The sequence below is a fragment of the Ascaphus truei genome, chromosome 4, assembly GCF_040206685.1.
Source record: "Ascaphus truei isolate aAscTru1 chromosome 4, aAscTru1.hap1, whole genome shotgun sequence".
NCBI lineage: Eukaryota > Metazoa > Chordata > Amphibia > Anura > Ascaphidae > Ascaphus > Ascaphus truei.
The window spans coordinates 399,521,592-399,546,194 of record NC_134486.1 but is presented as its reverse complement, the minus strand read 5'-3'; the positions used below and the strand labels follow the sequence as shown (position 1 = coordinate 399,546,194).

General features: G+C 43.7%; 1 protein-coding gene across 2 annotated transcripts in view; it reads left to right on the top strand.

Moving 5' to 3' along the window:
* Nucleotides 1-24,603, top strand: part of EFR3B (EFR3 homolog B) — a 219,797-nt gene that overhangs the window by 87,059 nt on the left and 108,135 nt on the right. The window contains exons 2-3 of one of the 2 annotated variants that reach the window (XM_075598625.1): nt 5,590-5,666; nt 10,070-10,197. In XM_075598625.1, the coding sequence (XP_075454740.1) occupies nt 5,590-5,666; nt 10,070-10,197 (205 nt within the window). Of the gene's footprint in view, nt 1-5,589; nt 5,667-10,069; nt 10,198-24,603 lie in introns of those variants that run through there. The other variant, XM_075598627.1, reaches the window with a different exon arrangement.

Genomic DNA, 24,603 nt, shown 5'->3' with positions numbered 1-24,603 from the left:
CCAATATTTGACAAGAGTGCTGGATTTCTTGACAATGCATGTATGGTAAGTGAACTTTGAAAAAAGTCATCTAATCTCAAAGCAAAACTTGAAATATTTGGGAATACAATTCAATACTCGAATAGGCATGGGTTTTCTTCCCCACAAAAAAAGGGAGAGCCTTAAAAACATGATCAGGACAACCAGATCCAGCGATCAGCTGTCAGCCAAGCAATGCATGAGTATTTGGCATGCTCTCAGCCACCATTCAAGTGGTAAAATAGGCATTCAGAATCCTTAATGTGGTGGGAACAGGATATATTTAAAACCAGAGACATAACATAAAACACAGACAAAGCTCAGTGCACATCCAGAAAAACTTATATACGGTACAGTGCCTAAATATACATGTATAAATAACTAATAAATAAAATGGTCTTTTAGTTTAACATTTTGGCCAAATTGTTGTAAGCCCTTGAGCCAAACTTCACGGCAGACCACGTTCAAGGGTCCCTACACTAATATAAATTCTTAATAACCTGTGCATTGCCAGGAAGAATGATTTATAATAAATCTGTCAATATGAGTTGCAAAGGTTCTAAGTCTGATTGAAGCTTTTATTAACCTGTACATTACCAGGAAAAGCACTCTGTAATAGATTTGTCACAATCACACTGCATGCAGGCAAGTTCCCCTGATAGTTGGAGATGCCATGGAGTGAGCTTTTAACCATTTAAATGTGGGAGGGAGTGAGCTTCAATTGGATAGGAGGTTGCCACCCTCCAAAACAGCCAAGACTAGCTGCACAAGAATTATAAAACATACAGAACACCTACAAGCTCAAATTGAACCCCCAAAATACCCACAACATATATATAAGCATATAAGTTTCACAGAGGAGTGCTACTGAGCATGGCAATTTATATTTAAAACCAGAGACATAACATAAAACACAGACAAAGCTCAGTGCACATCCAGAAAAACTTATATACGGTACAGTGCCTAAATATACATGTATAAATAACTAATAAATAAAATGGTCTTTTAGTTTAACATTTTGGCCAAATTGTTGTAAGCCCTTGAGCCAAACTTCACGGCAGACCACGTTCATGAGTATTTGCAAGCAATGCATGAGTATTTGGCATGCTCTCAGCCACCATTCAAGTGGTAAAATAGGCATTCAGAATCCTTAATGTGGTGGGAACAGGATATAAACCTAGAAAAAGGTTGTTCCCTACAAGAGCAGGTCTGGCTCATGCTCATGACTGATGCAAGTGGCAAGTAGGATGCCCAAGTCGGCACCAATGTAGCCCAATGAAAGTGGCCTAACGGGTGTCACAATGTACCAGCAAATGTTCTGGAATTAAGAGTGATAATGCTGGCAGTAAATTGCTTCTGATTACAGATAGAAGGAAGCAGCCTAAAAATTCGGACAGACAAGTGAACAATGGTAAGGTATTGTGTGTGTATATATAAGGAAACAATGGGGGGACAAGAAGTTCAGTGCTTCTACAATAAGTTTTCCCCATTATTGCCTGGGCAGAGCAATATCTAACTGACCTTAACGCAATACATATCGCAGGAAAGAAAAATCTGGGAACTGGTATTCTCAGTCGGCGGACTTTAGATTCAGGAGAATGGTCACTAGAAGGGACTATTGTTGGTGGAAACATGAGGACTTCCCGAGATAGACCTGATGGTGATAGCATCAAATAGAAAGGTAAACAAATTCTGTTCAAGAGTTTCCCCCGCAAGCCGCCTGTCCTTTCCTATCCTTCCACCCTAACCTTCGTATGGACTTTCAACTGGCCTACATGTTTCCTCCAATTCCTCTCATACCGAGGGTACTCAGGAAAATAAGACAGGATGGGGCTGAAGTAGTGGCAATACTTCTAAACTGGCAGTGCAGAGCCTGGTTTCCACAATTAATCAACACAGTGATGGAGAAACCATGGCAATTGCCAGTGTTCCCAGGTCTCCTGTCCCAGGGCAACATCCCAGGCCAGAATCCTGGAATTTGATGGCGTGGAGGTTGAGCAGAGCTTGCTAAAGAACAGGGGTTTGTCACAGAGTCATACAGACCTTGATGGCAGCAACGAAGATTTCAACATCTACGGTGTATTTCAGAAATTGGCAACATCTTTGGCATTGCTCACCAATTTCTACCCAATGACATTTGATATAGGATATTAACGTGTGTATATTATGTTTCAGCTTTGTTATCATGTCTACCTGGAGAGGAAAGGTGGGGCTATTTATAGGTTCTCCTACAGGTGGAACTTTTTCTGTCCTATCTCAGCAGTAGGGTGGAGCTTAACCCATTGGTGAGCACTGCCATGGAAGGACCCTTCAGGAAAAGAAAATTACAATTGTAACTGTTTCATACGCCTTAAAGGTAACATATGTTAAACTGTTCATGCTTTATATAGAATGTATAACCCTGTTCACTTCATGTAACCATGTATTTGTCACCATAACTCTGTGCCCTGGACCTACTTGAAAACGAGAGCTATTACTTCCTAGTAAAACATTTTATTTAAAAATAAATAATTTTCTTTTTTCTTTATGGAATCTTACAAATGAGCATATTTTGTTGTTATAAATATATCCTATGAGGTATTTATGGAGAACTAACATGATTGTATAGAGGCATGCCCGTGAAGTGAGTCAAAATATATTGGTAAACAGCTTATCAATATACTGTACAGTACTTAGTTTTTTTTACAAACCGGAAGAGTAACTGTTTTACATATTGGGAAAAATGTATATGTGGTACTCAGAGTTTGTTGAATATCATGCATATCAGCTCTAATGTCCATCTGTTTATCTACAGATAGCATCATAATTACTTTATTACCACGAACACAATTTGAGAATTGACAAATACAGTAGTCTTATCAGCAAATTACATCAGATAACAATTGTCCAATGTTTAAAGAGGTGCCAAATAGCTATTTCAAACTATTAAATATGCTACTGTGCTTAGTTCCACTTTTAGTTGGTTATTGCATATTTACATATTTATATTAAATGTATTCTGATAAACAATGCCTCCCTTACTCCAGACTTACATTCATTGGTAAAACTGATGCTTACTTTTGAATGTATTGGTACAGCTCTAGTAGCACTTAAAGTATTGTCTCCGGCACTTGGGCAACCTGTGTGACCACGATCGTGGCTGCCCCGGCGCCAGAGGATTTTCGATGTTTTGGGGGGTGGGAGGGAGGGGCAGGGATCCAGTCCAGAAGCATGGAATTCCAGCAGCAATGTCACAGCAGCACTGTCTCCGTAGCCGCAATTGTTTTAATTTTCAGCCGCGGGTCCGGAGACAATGAGTTGTGCTCCATCTGTTTGGGAATTACGACTTGTAAAACAAACGTATGTGTGTCGTCAATTGTACTTTTGTTGGATGACAGCATTTTTATTAACTTTATATACCATTGATGTGATACATTGGCCAGGATTCACTAAGCTGGATATCACACCCCAATCTGGCATTAGCTGCAAACTAAGTCAATGGCAGTCAACTCCGGATCCGGTTGTGATACATCGCAGCTTCATGAATCCTGGCTATAGTGCTGTACAGACACACTGCATTTCTTGCTACAAGATTTCATCCTACTGTATTTGTTTCCCATGAAGACAAAGTGACGATCAACATTCCATACAGGTGGCACTTGAAATGTAACTATCACTGGGTCATCCCTTCAGCTAGACTTCTAGCCCAGATTCAAGCATTGGGTGCTCCAATGTACTGTATGGTATAGAGATGTAGCAGCCTTCATTGTGCCCCAGGTTACACAACATAGCCTGTTAAAACCCAGAATATCCCTGAATGTCCACGTACCCACCATTTCCCACTAAAAGGGAGTGAAGCAGTCTGCTACATCATTACAGTATGTTAACCAAGAAACATGCTCTGTTTCTCTTGCTTTACATGTAATTGTGGTAATTGTGCTGTCCACTATCTTAATTGATTTAGAGTCAGATGTTTGATTGTACGTTGCTGTAAGAGATACTGCTGCGGCCAAGTTTATTCGAGCATTTGCCCGTTCTTGGCCGCAGCAGTATCCTGGCGCGCGCCGGAGGGTGACGGGCGCGCGCCGAAGCAGCGGAAGAGCGCCCTCCGATCGGGGCGCTCTCCCTACCGCTGCCGGGTCCGCCGGGTCCCCCGGAACCCCCTGCCGCCGTCCCGCGATCGCGGGACACCAGGGCTCCCTCGGGGAGCCCTGGACGCGCGTGCAGGGGGCGCAGGCTCCCGATGACGCGTGACCGCGCGTCGGTGACGCGCGGCACGCCGAGGGGCGGCCACTAGCAAGCCGGGAAATCTCCCGGCTTGCGGATCTGGCCGCAGTGTGATAAAGTGTGTCGGTAGTGTATGTGCAGAGGTATGCAAATGGAGACCGTTTAGGGCGAAATTAACATACGGCTTTAGTGAGCCTGTCCCTTTAAACCGCACAGCAAACAAAAATATACAAAACAACAAACAAACACCTATCCATTTGAAAGGGCTAACTTACTTCCCCGGTCCCTCTCTTACACCACTGGGAGGGAAAGCCCCTTATCAATCTACAGTATCACACCAAAGTCTCAAAAAGGTACCTCAATGCAGGTGGCCTTTCAAGTCTGTCTCTGTTTCTGGATGGATGGGTGTTTGTTGTGGGTCCAGCCTCTGGTAGGTTCCTGGTTTGCTGCACCTTGGATAAGAGGGCTGTTCATTTGGTGTCTTATCAGCACACTGTATGCTCAAGAGGGTCTGTTTCGGCAGGAGTTTTAAACCTACTTGGATTACCCAGGTGGAGCTGGTTAATTGACTAGCTGCAATTAACCAGCTCTCTGCTGGATTTTCAGAATTCTGAGGCTTTGTAGTGCAGCCTCATTGAGATAGGGTTACTTCCCTGTTACAGTTACGATGTCACCCTTTATTCCCCTCAAAATGTTAAACTCTTTTCCCCCATTTTCTGGTCCATGAAATGAAAGTAACTAGCTGCTTCACAGGTGCATCATTGTGCAGTAAACTGATGTGATTAAATTGGAATTGCAGTCGGGACTTATTGAAACATTTTGCTTCATTTGTTAGGGTACGGCCCCAGTGTCGGCACTACAGCTCTGTTACCCAGTCTGTGCAGAGCTGTAGGGGGAAAGACTGTGGGGGGGGGGGGGGGAGAGAGGTAGGGGGGGGGGGAGGGGGTGATGGGGGCGTGGCGGGGTCACAGTCATGACATCACCCGGGAGGTTCGCCCTCATTGGATGAACCGCCAGGGGGCGTGGACAGTTCTGAAGACATTTTTACTGTCTTCAGAAAACTCTGGCTGTGCAGCGGCCAAGGTAGGTAGCAGGCCTCATTGAGGGGCTGTTCTTGTCTCTGCAGCACCATAGCACACGCTGCAGCAGGCAGCGGGGACCTAGCCTTATACAGTAGTTTCCAATATTGTCCAGAAGAAAACCTTGTTTTTTGCGACAACACACATCGAATAATTTAACAGATATACAAGTGACAGTCACATTTAATAATATGGCCTTCTCAAAACGGGTTTACCGAATACTGCGTAAGAATAGAAGTCACTAACCCAATGCATTTATAATTAACTCTGTGCCTTCTTTTTCTAGGTGTCTGTGGTTGCTGTGGGGCCTTGCGTCCTCGCTACAAGAGACTAATTGATAATATCTTTCCAGAGGACTCTGAGGTAGGACTTTATCTGACCGTTACACTGGAATTCTACTGGCTGTGTTGGCACAATAAGGAAACAGATGGAACACTTCCTAGGTCTCTAACTTTACATTGAAATAATATATTGTTCACAATAATTTTTTTTACACAGAAGTATTATAAAGGTCCCATTTTCAGATGTGGACACCTAGAACATGAGTAGAAACATAAGCTTGTTCAATCAAATCCTGTATGTTTTAGAATAATATTTCTCCTACCCAGCTATTATTCTAATAATTAGGCTTTAGTGTTGAAAATAAATTTGCTCCTCTTTTAGTTAAATAATATTATTATTTGATTGTAAAGTGCCAACATATGCCGCAGCGCGGTACAATCGGGGGGTAGAGATTCGATCATCACATAATCATTACATACAAATAAGGACAAACATGCACAAAACAGATACAAAAAGGTAATGAGGGACGTCTCATGGGAGCTTTCTATCTAGAAGGAATGAGGGACAATGTTGAAACAAAAAAGGTAAAGTGCTCATTGTGGGATGGAGAGTATCTCAAATTGGAGTATAGTCCAGCCCAACAGCGGATCCCATTAGGGTTTGAGGATGGGGGTGTTACATAGTGTGGAGATTGGTCTAGATGTACAACAGGTCCCACTGGGTTTGGATGTGGCTGGCAGGGGGAATAGGATTTTAGAGGCTCCTTTAAAAAAAATGAGTTTTCAGGGAGTTTTTTTTTTTTTAAGTCTGAGAAAGCTGGGGGAGAGTCTGATGGTACATGGTAGGGCATTCTAGAGAAAGAGGGAAGAACAGGAGAACTCTTGTAGGTGGTAGTCAGAGGAGAACGATTAGGCCGGAGGAAAGGCTGATGCCCTGGGCAGAACATAGTGGGTGTTTAGGGATATATTTGGGGGTGAGGGCTGAGATGTAAGAGGGATCAGCATCGTTGAGAGATTTGTAACTCAGAGCTGGGGTTTTAAATTTGATTCTAGAGGATATGGAAAGTCAGTGTAAGAATTTGCATAGTAGAGCAGTGAGTAAGGTAGACGAGTCTGGCAGCAGCATTTCAGATGGATTGGAGTTGGGACAGGCGAACAAGGGGAATGACAGCTAGGAGAAGGTTGCAGTAATCAAGGTGAGACAAGATGAGTGAATTATGATTTTAGTTACATCATGAGTGATATCAGGGTGTACCTTGGTGGTATTTCAGAAGTGGAGACAGCAGGACTTCATGAGGGGCTGAATGTGAGGAAGAAGAGATGAGTGTCAAAGATGACCCCTACACAGCCGGCGTGAGGTGTTGATGAGATTGTGGTGTTATTGACAGCCATGGAGAATTCGGTTGCAGTGGAAGGGGGAAAGAGTATTAGTTCTGTTTTGGACATGTAAAGCTTCAGGTAATGCTGAAAATCCAGGAGAAGATTTCAGAGAGACAGTTTGTGACAGAGGGCAGGATAGAGGGGGAGGTCAGGGCTAGTGAGGCAAATTTGTGTGCCACCAGCATAGAGATGATATTGAAAATATTGTATTAGTTCACCAAAAAAAGTGATGTGGAGTGAGGATAGCAGAGGGCCAAGGACAGAGCCTTGTGAGCCCAACAGAGAGGGAGTGAAGATGAGGAGACACCAGAGAAGGAGACACCAAAAAAGTAGTTGGATATGTTTGACGTGAACTAAGAGGAAACTGCGTCATGGACACAATGGAGTTTAGAGTGTTCAGGAGAAGGGGATGATAAGTAGTCCCGGAAAGCAGCAGAGAGATCCAGTGGAATTAGTAAGGGGAAGTGACCTTAGACTTAGCTGTGAGTACTGTAGGTCATTGGTCACTTTTATTAGTGCTGTCTCAGTGGAGTGTAGAGGAAGGAAATCAGATTGTAAAGAGTCAAGCGGAGTTGAATGAGAGAAAGTGAGTCAGGCGGTTGTATACAAGTCGCTCAAGTAGCTTGGAGGCAAGGAGGGGAATAACGATATGGGAATGTACCAGAAGTGAAAGAGGTTTAAAAGGTTAGTTAGGTTGGGGCTTAGTGTGTCAGATAGGGAGTGGAAGAGATGTGAGGGAATAAGATTAAGGGGGCAGGTTGGGGGAGCGCTTGTCCTCAGTCACAGGGGGAAATGATCTGATGAGTGATGTGAGAAGCAGATGGAGATGATGGCTATAGAATGGAGGGAGATGACAGAATGGGAAATTAGGAAGGAAGGTTTAGGAGTGAAGGTGTGGGAGTTAGGGGTCGAGGCAAATAGGGGAGAACAGAGTACAGGTAGTCTATCAAACGTTTCACTTTACAACGAATGACATATCCAATGCTTTACAATGCAACCCTATGGGCCGTTTTTCGACGCCGGAATGCGTTATCTGACGCTTGAATGCGCTCACCGCCACTGATTAACATGGGACTCACTTTACAACAGTTTCACTATCCAACGCTACTTCTAGAACGGATTCCGTTGGATAACCGAGGACTGCCTGTAATGGTAGTCCAAAAGCCAAGAGTTGGCTGAAGTAATTACTTAACATTAAGCTGTAGTGTTTCCAGTTGGCATGTGCAGTGCACAAACAGCAAATGGTGTGTGCTCTCTAGCTGCTGCCAAAAGCTTGCCGCATAAGGCAGTGCCAGGGTTTGTTTAAAGAGGGAACAGAGGGAATTGGAGGATGGGATAGTCAGGAGAAGAAGGTGTGATGAGTGTGTGCGTACAAGGAGAAGTATTGGGAGAGACTGCGGTACATGGCAGATGAAGTTGCTGAAGGATTGAGACAGACTGAAGTCCACCTCTTGTCTTACTCTTGTGCAACTCCATAGACACTTACAAATATATACAGAAGGTAATACACTTTGCGGCACAGGATGGGTGATACCGGTAGCTACATATACTTAAGCGGTGTACAGTATGACACAAAGGGCAATATGAGGATTTGGGATTTACTGCATTTAGTCACTTTCAGAAGGATGTTTCTGAGAGGCAATGAGAGATCCCTGGCAATAAGAAGAAAGATCTGAGAAGGAAGTAAGATTGAATATAATTGGTAAAAGTAGAGAATAGGACCTTCAAATTATTTCTGACAGACACCAGTAGGCAGTACAAAAAGTGTTTATGGTAAATAAGCAAGAGACTGAGTGATGGGTAGAGATGAGCGAAACCAGTCCAAATCCATTTCTCGAAATGTTCTGAGTTTTCCAGGAAAAATTCACCGACAGGTTGTTAGTTTCAATCCGCTGGCAAATTGTAACAATCCATCTGCGGATTCTGCAATGAGCTGACGGATTTTTTGCTATTTTAAGACTGGTTTTATACTGTTTGCCGTATCATATATTACTATATCACATAGCGCCTGCATAAAGGATTTTTTTGTTGCGTTAGTCTTCTGACACACTTATTTGTTTTGGTTTTTAGGCTTCTTTATTGTACCTCTTTTCCTCATCCCACCAGTTCCTTTTCTTTTGCACTTGACCTGCACCGTAGCTCCTATGTTCACCTTGTGTTTTGGAATATTTATATCGATCTGTCTCAAACAGGATATAATGACCTCAGATCTTAACTCCTTATTGCTAATACTCTAAAGCAGGGGTACTCAACTCCAGTCCTCAAGCCCCCCAAACAGGTCAGGATTGCAGGATATCCCTGCTTCAACGGAGGTGGCTAAATCTGAGGCTCAGTCGACTGAGCCTCTGATTGAGGAATCTGTGCTGAAGCTGGGACTGATTGAGCCACTTGTGCTGAAGCAGGGATATCCTGAAAACCTGACCTGTTGGGGGGGTCTGAGGACTGGAGCTGAGCACCCCTGCTCAAAGGAACTTATCCTGCATTCTTTGTATTCAATATCTCTATTGCTTTTAATGGTATTGATAATCATTTTCTTACACATACTTTGTAAATGAAACATAATTAATGGAAAAGTCTCACTACAAAAATGTCTTTGATAAGATATCAAAGAGCAATATAACCTTATATAGAGAGGTCCAACAAAACTTCCGTAAACTTGTAGGTGCGTCTCCCGGGGCAGAATCCAATGGCAGGTTGCAGTTCCCCCCCAAAAAGGGCTTTTCGTCTTAAAATTGTCACCTAAAAAAAATTAAGAAGAAGCTTATGCTATCGTGAAATGAATTTACTGACTTCAAAATGTTGCACTCACCAACATAAAGATTAAAATCATACCTTTTAAAGTAATTAAATTCCTATTTTACAACGGGATGCACTTTGTTTTAGGGCAATATAGAAGAAGCCACATGTTACAAGGAGAGCAGTAAAATAATACAATCCTCTGTCACAATAGGAAAGAGGTTTAGGTTTCAGATTTTGCAAGAGAGATTGGGATTAGGGTAGTAGATGGGAATTATCAGTGTATGGAGTCGACCTTATTTTTGGATGAAGTTTATTTACGATATTCGCACTTTAGTGTACAGTAAACTATTGTGCTAACCTTTACAGGATGGACTGGTTAAAGCAAACATGGAGAAGTTGACCTTTTATGCTCTCTCGGCTCCAGAGAAATTGGATCGCATCGGTGCCTACCTTTCGGAGAGACTGAGCAGGGACGTTGCCAGACACCGCTATGGGTAAGGATGGAAAGAAAATCAGGTGCCATCGTGCACTTTGAGAGTACGCAGAGCTATCAAACTGGGACATGAGGGGGAAGCTTCGGATGAAATACATGGTCTTTAAAATCAGATCCCTTGGCAAAATGTCAGCGCAGAAAAAGTTAACAGAATAAGCAGTGTGACTAATCATAAATAATTACAGTTAAAAGCTTTTAGCTCATACCATCAATTACATTAGAAATTGCTGTGAATGTCGGATGCAAAAGCCTGTATCTCTCAGGAATCATTATTGCTGCAGCCTGTAACAAGCCGATCCTTGGTGTCCCACTGTGCAGTCTAAAACAGTACTTATCAAATCTTCATTGCTGGCATTCCTGAAGAATGCACTTTCTATGTGCAGAAGTGGGGCAGACCCTTCACCCATAAATTAAATCCAAGTGTTAATTTCCCTGCACAAAAGATTTAAGCTGTTGCAGCTGCTCTTCCCTTTCATGTACATGCAACGAAAATTAAAAGCCGGGAGCTGGGCACAAGAACATGAATTATTTCAGTACTCGATAATTGGCTAGATCTTAATTAGTTGAAGCTGGATTTTGAAACATGGGTCAATTTTGTTAATTAGCGTAAAGGGCCATGTTTACTAAGCAGTCTTCTGTCCCAGGACATCTTGCGACGCTGGAAGACGCCTCACAGATTATTATAGTCAATCGGCTGGGAGGGGGACACTCCAGTGCTGAAGGGGTCTTGTGACGGAAAACATCTTCACAAAGTCTGTCTGTAATGTCAGTAAAAGAAATGCTCCTGTTTTGGGTGGAAATGTACTTTTTTGTTTAGGTTCCTGCTGCTCTAATTAACACATACTATTGAAATGATGTCGTACCCGTATTTGTTCCTACTGTAAGTGAGAGCAGTTCTATGTTAATATTGAGTGGGTGAGGGGGGGCAGGGAAAAAACAAAAACAGGGGGGGGGGGAGAAGGGGAGAATAAAAATAAAAAAGTGTGTGCATGGATGTGTCTCTAGTGAGACCGTCCTGATGCTCACGTACCCTTGGGAATAAAATCTGGGGTGGGGGAGGAACAGAAAAAAATAAGGGCAACTGTGTCTACAGTGACACAGAAAATATTGGGGGTAGTGGCCCAGACTCAGTCAGTCTAGCTATCCTAGCTCCTTCCTCGGAGCTTCTCCAGGCTTTGGGCTTATTGCATATGTAACGGTGTTTCCCCCCCCCCCCCCAATCTCATATTGGCCCCTTACGTGAGGAAACTGCCCCATGTTACATGTACTATAGTGTGGTGCACCTGCTGGCTTACAGAGCTCCTGAGTCTTCCGCGGTGATATAGGGAAATACATCAGGACTGGCTCGTATGGTAATGCTGAGAAGTACTCACTTCTGGTACAGCGTCTCCATCTCTTCCAGGTCCCCACAACAGCATGGAGGAGTCTCTGGAAGAGAACCTCTGGGTGCAGCTTCTCGCTGAATGACTCCACTCTCAGGCAAGAAGGTTCTTTCATGTTGGACATTCTTTATTAACATCATTAGTGGCAGACTGCCCATCATTGCGGCCGGTCTCTAGCCGCTCACCTAAAGGTTGCCCACCTTAAGGAAGTCCCTGGACACCACTTCTAGTCAGGGCCCTAGAAGCTGTCCTTGCTCTTCCCTTACTCTCTAATAGAGTAAGGGAATAGTCTGCCCACCTCTCCCCTAGGGGAGGGCCTCAATCCTTGCCAGAGCCCTGGCAATGTGTTGGGTCAGACAGTCTAATTCAAGTGGGATGAGACACTCACACACACTTCAACACTAAATTCAGGAAGTGATGCATACTATAAAGCTCACAATACACATCACAGGGGATGAGGGCAGACCTCATGATCACTCCTGGCAAACCTGTCCTTTTAACAGGAATTATTGCACAGGAGGAGAGAGGCATATAACCCCAAAATTACACAGGGCTACACATAGATAAGACTAACAGCAACTCCAGCCAAAAACATAGGTCAACCTAGTGAACTGTAAATAAACTGTTGATAATTTGGTCTTGAAAACATTATACAATATTCACTCCGTTCTGGGGCATAAGCTTGAAAGTCAGCTTAGGAATGGGACCCAGCTTCGAGTAACTGTTTTGTCGGAGAGCACGGATGAGAAGATCTTCTCGCAGGCATCGTAGACCAGGATGGCTCCAAGGTCAGGGAATCCTTGCCTCTCGGTGCACGTCAGGGGGACGGGGAGCTCAGGCCTAAATATTCGAGGAAGGCTTTACCTTCGTCCGGGTTTCTGAGTGTCAGAGGTCTCCCATTTTTAACTACTTGAAGATCAAAGGGGAAGGTCTATCTGTACTTGATATTGTGGTCTCTTAGCTTCGACGTCACCTCTCGGAGATCTCTTCTTTTGACAAGTGTAGAAGGTGCAAGGTCTGCATATACCTGTAGGGGTACATTTTGAAACTTGAGGTCTCTGGAGTCTTTCATCATCGTGTTGAAAGCTTCCTTTGTTTTAAAATAGTGGAATCTCAGCACTACATCCCTTGGTCTGTCTCCTGGTTGAGGCCTCTTTCTTAAAACTCTGTGGCATCTGTCCAGGGTAAGTGACTCTCTTGTAAAATCAGGGAGGGCTGATGTAAGCCAATTGCCCATGAATCCCTCAATGTCTGTTATAGACTCTGGGATCCCCTGGATCCGAAGATTATTACAGCGGTCTCTATTCTCTGCATTCTCCTGTTTATCCTTGATGTCTAGGAGATGGAACTTCAATTCTTTAAGCTCGGCATCCATCAGCGATTGCCGGAAGATTGTGGCGTTTACCTTGGATTCCAAGGAGCTAGTGCGTTCCCCCAAGGAAGATATCTCCTCTTTAAGATCTTTCACTGCTGCTTGCATTAGAGATTCGATTTTATTATAGATGAAAAGTAAGTCATTCTTTGTGGACAGGTTTTCGATCTCCACTCCTGGCTCAGAGTCTGGGTGTTCTACAAAGGGGACCGCTTCCAATTCCACCTGTTGCGGTACTGGCCGACTCCGGTTTCTAAAATATTCACAGAGCTCGTTCTGGTTCTTCTTCTTTTTAATGGTTTTAATTGCTTTCGAAGCCAGGGTAAATAAAGCTTGACAAGATAAGAAGTATAATTGCTTTTTTATTTTTTTAGGATAGTCAATCCTCTTTCCTAAGCTTGAATTGAAGCTTGGCGTAGATATAGATCTTGGGTCTCAGGCGTTTTCCTAGGCTGCTCTATTTACTCTTCTGCCCACTTTCGTTCTTATACCCTCAGAAACAGGGGAGGGTGGATGCTCCCCGGTGGTTGCTAGATATTAGGATATTGGCCTAGCTTTATAGTCTCTTGATTGGTTTCGGGTGTGCGTTGGCGAGGTGACTGTCAGGTTGGGCCTTCTTGGCAACAGGGGCTGACACCTCTGTTTTCTAATGCTTTTTAGAGGCCTTCAGCTGCTGTCTCGGGTTTGGGTGGTTGTAGGCCCTGAACCATTTGGTAGGCTGCTGGATGTGGGGGGGAGGGGAGAACTAGGCCCTCTCCAAGAGGCCACGATCAGGCAGTCAGTCGGGAAGAGTGAGAAACAAGCCCAGGCCCCTCGTGGCCATGTAAAGGGGCACTGGGGTAAAATGGCCGCCCTTCCACTCCTCTGGGACCTCCCAGCTATTGCACCGGCCCGCAGCCAACAACTGGGAGCCCTCCGCAGTGTCGGAGCGGGGAGTCCCGACAGGCAGCCTCCTTCCGCTTAGCGGTCTATCCCCCGTGCAGCGTCTCGCCTCCCTTTCGGTTTTCCTGGCTTGCCGCCAGCTGCTTATCTGGCTTTCGGGTCCCCTCCTCCCGCACTACCCCCATGCTCACCTTGGATGGAGCTGCGCCGGAGCTGCGGGCGTACCAGAGCACGTCCGCCCACCGCCGCCGCTCTTCCGTCAGTATTCCTCCCCCGGTCGCCTGCTGTGCACCGCTTGTTTCAAGCAGACGTCGCACGGACAGCGGCCATCTTTGAAGCCTCGGGGGATCTCAGCAGAGGCTATCACTTCTGCGCCGTGCCGAACAGCGGTCCGGGTGCCGGGGAGCTCAAGAGTCGGGCTGTAGATCTGGATGATAGTCTTCTCCCTAATTCTCTGCAGTCTGGGGATTTCAGGGTATATTTTAGGGTTGAATTTTGCCCACTTTGCTCTCTGTGCTGTGGAGCTGAGCTGACCTGTGTCTGCTCAGCTCAGAATCCAGGTCACGCCCCCGGAGTGATGTGGTTTTGCTCAAGGGGTCCTCCCAGTTAAAGCTGCAGACCACGCAATATCCTACATGTGTTTTTTGTTTTTAATAAATCAGTTCTATATTATGAGAAAATACTTGTAGCATTTATAAAACAAACTCTGAATTACATTTGATATCTATTATACTGTAACCAGCATTTTTTGTTTCTATAGCAACCATTTACAAAGTCACATCCCCTTCCTCTTCTGAAACAGGCTCTGGCACACCCCTTTTGAGCCCTGCCCTCTCTCTAGCAGTGCACCAATTGTACCTAGTGACTGCCTGGTGATATGATCTTTCCCACAGAACTTTGCATCTGTGGTCCTCTTCTCTGCACTGACAGCCATTTAGTGAACCCCGAGCCAAATCTTCACCGATTTATCGGCAACTTGGCTAATTACTTATCATTGTGTGGATTGTATTGATGCACATATTAAAGGGATATATATTATACATATATTATATAGACATATATTTTATATATATATATATATTTTTTTTTTTTTTTTTTTTTTTTTGAATAGCAGCTTTGACTGCTGCTTTAAAGTAACTTTAAAGAAAAGAAAAAGTAGGGGGAAAATACATTAGAGCAGAATGATTTGCGGTTTTAAATACTAAATATGCAGCCACTTCAAACTTTAACACTTTAATAATACCATGTAAATGTAATAGAACTGAGGTGCGGAAGAAGTCCCTGCCCTTAAAGGCGTAATCCATGCACTATCTCAGGCAGTGGTGAGCAAACCTTTGCTCCTGCGACGTCACGTTGTTATGGCAAAGCGCGTGTGACGTCACGCCGCATGACCCCGCGGCGTCATTTGACGCTGTGTTGCTATGGAGTCGCTTCCAGACGCCGGCGGAAGCACCGTAAGTTTAGGTTCCAGAGGCCTCACATGATCCCCCATTTAATGCCTTGGGGAAGAGCGCGGAGCCTCTGCAACTGCCTGCGCCCCTTTTGGGGCGTGCCCCCCAGTTTGCGCACCCCTGCACTATCCTACATGTGTTTTTTTGTTTTTTTTTAATAAATCAGTTCTGTAGTATTAGATAATACTTACAGTACTACACTTTTTTTTTAAATTTTAACTCTTAATGCGATTTTTAATGAGTTTTAATATACTGAGCATCCTTTGATTTCTATAGCAGGTTTTAGCACCTCCCCAGCAGTGTAAGATCTTTGCAACACCTTTCCTGTTTGTGATCCTTGGTTGTCAATATTCCCAGCAGTTTGGGCTGCAAACTGTAATAATAGATAATGTTACCATGCAGTAGTAATATAAGAATACATTGTAGCTGCTGAGTTACACTGACTGAAGGATTGATTGAAACTGAAAGGCAGCTATTTAGTGGATCCTGGAAGCAGGCTCATTGCTGATTGATCACGGGAGAAGGAATGGATCAGCAACTTACATAATTAGTTTTCAATAAAGGTAATCAAAGGCGGCATATTTTAAAACAAAACAAACAAAAAGATTTATTGATTTTGTTAAAATGCCTCATGGTCTGCCTCTTTAAGAATTTTCTGTAAAATGTCCCATTCTCTCTTGCACTAGAACAAGGGTAGGAGCCTTGAGTAGGTAGACATAAGTTTTTTTTACAGTACTGTATGTAGTGACCATGTTGGGGAATTTATTGTGATGTCACTTTGTTGCAGTCTCATGGACTGACCTAACCTCAGATAGTCAAAAGAAGCATATACATGTAACCCTGTTTCCCCCACCCAATCTCACATAGGGCCTATCTCTGGGAAACTCGCTCTGGTTACGTGGTATTGTGTGGTGCAAACCTTCTGTAACAGGGGGCCCCGGGTCTCCTGCATGGTGTTATAGGGGAATGAAAGCACAGGCTTCTGGGGTCTTGCCCGAATAGTACTCACAGATGCAGCGCCTCCATCTCGTGCAGCCCCCAGGTGTATGGGGAGAAGTCTCTGCAGAAGAATCTCTTCCCCGTCCTCCTAATAAACTTCACTCTCAGGCAGGAGGTATAATAAAAACAGGATTCTTTATTGGTCTCTGTATTCAGCAGCAGTTGATAGCAGTTTATTTACAACACAAGGCAACATAAGATATCGGGTACACCGTATTGTATGTCTTTATTTATATAGCGCCATTAATGTACATAGCGCTTCACAGTCCCTTTAAGCCAAAACATAAAGCATAAAGACAAAGCCTCCTCCACCTTGGAGACTTACAAGGCCCTAACTACCTGACTGGCGATTCGAATGCACAATCTGGTGCACATCCGGAAGCGGATTCACGTCACCAATCTATGAATCCATGAGTTATCCAGCTATCTACAGGCGCAGTGTCCAGCAAAGACCCCTTGCCACAGACTTTTTATGCGATTGCCCTAGTGACTTGCGAGTGAGCTGATTTTACCTTGTTTTGATTAAACCTAATTTTGACTGAATCACACTATGGAGTCTGCATTTTCCTCTTTTGTTTTATATACTGTATATATATACTGTATACAGTGGTTGACAAATCACCAAAAAATCTACTCGCCACCTAGTACCAAACGTGTGCTGCTTGGGCCAATATTTACTCGCCCGGGGGTTAAATCCACTCGCCCGGGGCGAGCAAATGTATAGGTTTGTCGAACACTGTATATATATATATATGGATATATATATATATATATATATTGTTTTTTGGATTACAGATGTAGCAAGACTTGCGGTCTCCGGAGCCGCAGCTGGAAAAGCAAAAAGCTGTGGCTCCATCCATCTGCTGCGATGACCCTGCAGGGGGTCCATGCTTCCGTATTGGATCCCCCACAGTGTTAATCCTCCGACAGCATTTCTGTACTACTGGTAATAAAAAGCAATTACCAAAGGCCAAGGTAAGGTTCTCCAAGATGAAGTGAAAAAAAAATATTTTTCAAGCTTGGTTAGAAAAAGTGGTATTGATTTTCAATGTGTAAAAAGAAAACTTAGCCAATATCCATATATCTGTCAGGCCTTTCACTGTGGGCTCTCTGTAGCGGGAAAATTCCAGTGGCTGAAGCTATACAGACCTGGTGGTACATGGTCAGGAGTAACAGGAAGGTGCAGGGTCCGGTAAGCATGGGTCATGGCAGGCAGCAGGCAGAGTGGTCAGATAGGCACAGGTAAAAACATGTAGGTCACTAGTAGAAGGACACAAAGAGTCACAGCAGCCAAGCAAACTAGTTCATCTTGCAAAGGACACGAGGAAAGGGGTAGCCTTAAATCGGAAGATGGGGTGTGTCAGTGAGGGCTGATCTGGATCAGCTGAGTGAAGCAGCAGCAGGAGCAGTAGGAGCTCAAAGGCACACTGAGCCTATTGAACTGTCCAGGTGTTTATCTGGCTTGCTGCTAGAGCAAAGGTCGCCGGTTCAATTCTCACCAGGCCTAACAATACCACACCCTGTGGCAAGAAAAAAGTATGTTAATGTACTACTATTACTAGAGTGTCCAGATCTGGAGCAAGTGCTTCAAGTCACCCAACTTCTTCTCATACATCTTCTATTTCTGTCTCTGATGATATTGAGTGTAGGTCTGAGATGAACCCATAAATAGTAGCCAATTCTGACACGGAGAAGCAGCTTGCATGCAGAACTCCCCCATCCAAAATGTATCATGTCCCCGTTGATAAAATCCCTACTATGGAGGATGCTACTGTTTAAGGTAATATTTCTGTTCAACTTAAAGTTGATGCAGATGCTTGTGTTGATAATAATAGTTGTGTTGGAGAAGAAAGTGAAGACCAGCCAGTGGCACCACGTTATCGTTATCATAAATAAATGCACTTTTCATGTTTGGAAAGTGTTCTATCCTAACCCAAACAATATATGCCAGGAAATCTGCAGCATTTGTCATGCAAACAGAAGCAGAGGTAGGAACACAGACCACCTTGGCACTTCCTCAATGCTACTCTACTTGCAGCAAATTAATTTGCTCTTGTCATCAAGGGAACATACTAGTGGCATTGGCATATACTTTTAATCTTGTCAAGACTTCCCAGGTGCTGTCGTGGCTGAATCTGGCCTCAACCGATGGTGAAGAGAACAGTTACAGTGAAGCCCGCCTTATAACTGAACATTATATTAAAACAAATAACTGTCCAAAGGTCATTTGAAAGGGGAAAGGCGTTGGATCCCAGACACCCAATTGCACAGCAGATCACTCGAGCCATGGATGCTATGTTAACGTTGGATCTGCATTCTACGTGGATGTTTGAACTGGGGCGCTCCCTGGGATGTGTGGCTAGAAAATATTTCAACGCCTAGGATTAAATAATTAAAAAAAGTGTAGAAATTCTGTTGTGGTGTAAAAGAGTATAAGAAATGTATACTGGCCCTTTTGATGGTTTTTAGCTGCTGCTTGACCTTGAAGAAGGAAACCCCAAGTCCTTCTTATTGTTGCAATGGAAGTATGAAGATGGTCAGCACAAACTCATGGATCTCACGATGTTGGTGGAATCCAATGGAGTTAAATAAAAGATGGAATAAAAGATGGAATAAAATAGAATAAAACACAGTATTAGTGCAACGACGTGTGTGGGGGTAATGGGGAGGGGAGGGGGGGGAGGGGGGACGAGGCAGGGAATGTGTGGGGGGTGGTGATAGTGGATTACTACTGGATAATACGGTTAATGAAACATAAACAAATAGTTTCAATGACTCACACGGGCTTGTGTGAGACTTCACCCTCAACGCTGACTGTTGTTTGTAAATGTAAACTCCTATACAGGAGTGACAATAAACATAAAACTCACACGGCCTAATGTGAGTTCGTTCCCTCAGTGGGTGATGTCAGCCTGTTTAGGTGATGCAGGTACGTCTCAGCAAACAGTCCCCAATGGGTGTCGTGTGTGAGTGGCTCCTTTCCCCGTCGCCCATAGACCAAAGTATGTGTAAAACCAGGGTTAGTAATATAAACAGGTCTTTATTGGTTGACAGTAAAAGCATGAAAAAACAAGCATGGACAGGAATAAACAGTGCAAATACACAGTGAATAAACAAAAAACACACTCACACTGAATGGCAACTCTTGTTGCCCAGCATCAGCCGCGTGGTTGGATCCAAAACCTGACGAAGCTTATTGCGAAACGCGTTGTTCCCTGCCGGAGCTCATTGAGAGAGGGACCCAGCCACCCGCAGGACATCCGGTCTAGATCCTCCTTTCCGGTTCCACTGCTGGACGCGCCAGTGAGAGCACCAACGGAGGACGAGATCTTGCCGGATCCAACCACGAGGCTGATGCTGGGCAACAAGAGTTGCCATTCAGTGTGAGTGTGTTTTTTGTTTATTCACTGTGTATTTGCACTGTTTATTCCTGTCCATGCTTGTTTTTTCATGCTTTTACTGTCAACCAATAAAGACCTGTTTATATTACTAACCCTGGTTTTACACATACTTTGGTCTATGGGCGACGGGGAAAGGAGCCACTCACACACGACACCCATTGGGGACTGTTTGCTGAGACGTACCTGCATCACCTAAACAGGCTGACATCACCCACTGAGGGAACGAACTCACATTAGGCCGTGTGAGTTTTATGTTTATTGTCACTCCTGTATAGGAGTTTACATTTACAAACAACAGTCAGCGTTGAGGGTGAAGTCTCACACAAGCCCGTGTGAGTCATTGAAACTATTTGTTTATGTTTCATTAAACGTATTATCCAGTAGTAATCCACTATCACCACCCCCCACACATGCCCTGCCTCGTCCCCCCTCCCCCTCCCCGCCCCCCCCCCCCATTACCCCCACATACGTCGTTGCACTAATACTGTGTTTTATTCTATTTTATTCCATCTTTTATTCCATCTTTTATTTAACTCCATTCGGTTCCACCAACATCGTGAGGTCCATGAGTTTGCGCTGACCATCTTCATACTTCGATCTGCATTCTACGCCTGCTACTAATTCAGTATGCTTCTGCAGATTGGTGGATATTTGCCCATGATGTAAAAAAATCCATCTATATTTCACTACAAAATCCAATCCAGATCTGTACAAAGTCACCTCGGCCATGAAAACTGCCACTGTGTAAGCTATCCATTTAACTACAGATATATGGACAAGTGGTGCTGATAAAACGAAGGACTATGTGACCACGACGGGTCACTGGGTATCAGCTTCAACAGTACCAGCTCCGATATCATCATCCTCTCTGTCATCAAGCATGGGGTTGAAAGAGATCATTCACAGGCAAGCTGCTTTTTGTGATGCTGGCTTCACTAATAAGCATACCGATGCAAACCCCTTGGATAAACTGAGGAATGTCATTGCTAATGGCCTTGGGCTTCATCATTTCTGATAACGGAGAAAACATTGTCTGCGCATTACAACTTGGATCGCTTTAACATTTTCCTTTTTTTTGCACACACTATCAACATCGATTGTACATACTGTACTGTAATTTTCTGAAACATGATTGGAATGTACATGAGATGCTGGCTGCTTCATGTTAAATCTCTGGTTATTTTTGGCATTCGGCATTCAGGGCTTGTAGCACTGTTTGAGCTGAGCTGTATGACTGAGAGTCAGTTTGGTAAAGTGCAGCTGGATTAAGTGGGAATTTATAACCAGAAGGAAAGTGGTGTGCAGTATATTACTAATATTGGTGACTGATTTAATTATATTGGTGTGTCTGTGAGCTTGGAGAGGGTGGGTTCATTTATTTGGATTATCTGGGTGTTGGGAATTTATAGCAAATACATTTCTCTGCTTGATCTGAGAGTGATTGCAGGAAGTATAAATGTGTGAGTTAATTGTTTTAGTTACACACCTGATTGGTGTGCATTTGTGGTTTAAACAGAGTTTTGTAACAAATTATTGTGCTGTTAGGCAATGTGTGAGCTGAGCTGTGTCACAGGTGTAGTTTGGTAAATTTCATCTGGATTAAGTGTGGAGTTATAACCAGGCGGAATTGAAACACAGATGGATTGAAACAAGGTAGCTGTAGACTGAATTGCAGAACACATTTGTTAGTTAGCACTTGATACGCCATGGTTTCAAATGTATTTAATATTGCAGAATTTGCAAGCAGCATAATGATCAGGATTGAGAATTAGGGTGACCAGATGTCCCGGTTTAGCCGGGACAGTCCAGGTTTTTAGGGCTCTGTCCTGACTTTTTCAACACGGGCAGCCAACAAGTGCCGATTGCGCAAGCGCTATTCGTATTGGTAGGGAACACAATTATTTGGAAGGTAGATAGGGCAATCTGTTGCCATGACCGCATTAACTGAACAGTATGTTGTCAGCACAATGTGGATCGGAGTGACAGATTGTTAGGGAAGGGCTGGGACTGACCCAGTGGTCTTGGTACTCATTGACACCAATGACAAAGTTAAAGAAATATGGAGGGTCCTAAAAAAATATTTCATGGATCTAGGCTGCAATCTTAAGGCAAGGACCTCAACGGTAGTATCTTCAGAAATACTACTAGTACCATGTGCCACCCCAGGAAGCCATTTAGGGCTTAGAGAGTTTAATGCATGGCTAAGAAAGTGGTAAAGGAAGGAGGGGTTTGAGTTTTTTGAAGGACTAGGAGTCCTTCCCTGAGAGGTGCTATCTTTATAAAGAGGATGGATTGCACCACAACGAAGATGGATCTTCTGTGCAAGGGGAGATGATGATAAAAAGGTTGGAGGAGATTTTAAACTAGGAAGGAGGGACAAGGAAAAGGTAATGCATGGGAAAATGTTAAATGAATTGCAATGGAAATTAATATCAACCCTAAAAAGTGATTCAAGTTCATTATTAACAAAAAGATTAGAAAAGAGAATATAGGATACATTTAGGGTGAAATAGATAGGCAAATTATTAGGGATAAAGAGAAAGTGGACTTATTAAACACACCAAGGAGGAGTCAATTGCAAAAATATTGCAACAGGAGGAAGCCACATCCTTAACATTAATTAGCATTTGGTTAACACAGAAGTAAATGCAAAGGTGGCATTTAGAAAACTAAGGTAAAAAAGGCACCTGGCACCGATCACAAGCACCCAATGGATTTTAGGGCGCTATGTTCAGTGATAACTAGCCTGTTATATTTAATATGTAAGGACTCCATTACCACAGGCTTAGTAACACAACATTGGTAGATGGTGTCTATATTTATAAAGGGAGCTAGTTCACAACCAGGGAATACAGACCTGTAAGCCTGACATTAGTAGGGAAGCTACATGAAGGTTTATTAAGGGATGATATTCCGGACTATCTATTGGATAAAGACATATTAGTAGTAAGCATGGATTTATTAGGGATATGTCATGACTAACTTACTATTAGTTTCTTTGAGGAGATAAGTAGTACTTTAGACCAGGGTAATGCAGTTGATGAGGTCTGCTTAGATTTTTCAAAGGCTTTTGATACGGTGCCACACAAGAGGTTAGAAAACGAAAGCAAATTGGCCCTGGGTAAAAATATTTGAACCTGGATTAAAAACTGGATGAAAGATGGACTGCCTATAGGAAGCAGCGATGTCATCCCTTGCAGTTTCCTATTGGCCTGTGTGACCTGGATATTTAAACTCCATAGAAATACTAGCACCCCCTATGGAGGTAATTATCGGTAGAAGTACTGTAGGCGGTCTCCATAGCTGAAATTAACACAGCTCATCTCCGGAGACGACCTGCTTCAATCTTAGAACAAAAAATAGATGTGGTGCAAGGCATTTTGCTCATTTAATGGGCATATGTTTTTTGTCAATCTCATTTACTATGTAACTACTGTATGGTGCATCAATCAGAACACTGACACCACTGCAAGAAAAGTATAAGATCCGTCCCTGCCAATGAAGCAAGAGGTGGTAATAAGGTGGAATTCTACCCTCTCTATCAGGAGTGGCCAACTCCAGTTCTCAAGGGCCACCAACAGGTCAGGTTTTCGGGGTATCCCTGATTCATCACAGGTGGCTCAATCAGTGGCTCAGTCATTGACTTAGCCACCTGTGCTGAAGCAGGGATATCCTGAAAACCTGACCTGTTGGTGGCCCTTGAGGACTAGAGTTGGCCACTCCTGCTCTACAGTATATGCTTCAGCGACTTCAGGGAAAGCAGCATATTAAATCCAAAGAAGAGTGCGCTGCTCCGTGGGGGACAGATAGGTTAAACAACACACAACACAAAAAAAATTAAAAAAGAGGGACAAAGAGAAAAAAGGGAAACCAATAGTGTAATACTGTTTGGTAAAATGTGTATTATGAACAAAAATAGGTATCGCGCTCACCAATGGGCTTATAAAAAAAAGCATTGTGTAGAAATGGCCATTGAAGATTCTTGGTGGGTCTGCGAGCCGCTCACCCCGGTAATTCCGAACTGCAGTTCCGGTTTCCTTGCGGCTTCTGTGTGTGGCTGGGGGTGTGTGCAGCGTATGTGTTATATTCTTTCTAGGAAAAGCAACAAGCTAGCACCAGCTACACAGCATCCGCGAGATCGGGAAAGGAGGACGTAATCTTTCTTCAACACACTGGAAAATCCTTTCACGTTTGTGTGAACAATCTAAACCATTTAAAATAGCAACTTGGGAAGTGAGTTGCGACAGTGCTAGCCTAAATCAGGTCATAACATTCATTACACTTTCAGAAAAATATCTGGATAAGCAGAAGGACAGTATGAAAAATGATTATTCGAGTTCTAGATACCATGGCCTTGTTCATCATCTTATTTCTGTGCGTAATGAGGGCCCAAGGGTTTCCACCATATTGAGATCTGTGCACTGGATTTTGGCAGCCATGCTTGATTCTCGGTTTAAACAACCGTGCCTTCTTTCCTTCCACCAGATACAGATCTAAACACCTGCAAATAGCTCCTTGCGGCCAAGGTGCCAGCTGAAAAGTCATGCCCTTCTCCCTTCTGCTTCTTCTTAAACTGCAGTATCTAATGCTATTAGTAAAACAAGTACAGTATTGGTGCCAATCAGCAACAAGCGTGCACCAAAATAAATAACACCAGCGCTTGTCACAAGCAGGAGTACAGAAGAGACTTGATACAGATAAGGACGGTTTGCCTTTTGCTTTGCTCTATATTGCTTTCGTTTTGGGACTCCTGTCGCTTCAGCATTACAGTTAGCTTCGACTTCAATTTTTGTTAATGTTCACACAGTAGATTATATTGAAGGACAAGGCTGGATTTTGTGCTGGGGAGAGAGGAAATAGGGAAGTACAGTACCTCTCGGTCCCTATGGACCAGAGGGAACGGGCCTGACGAAGAGGTTC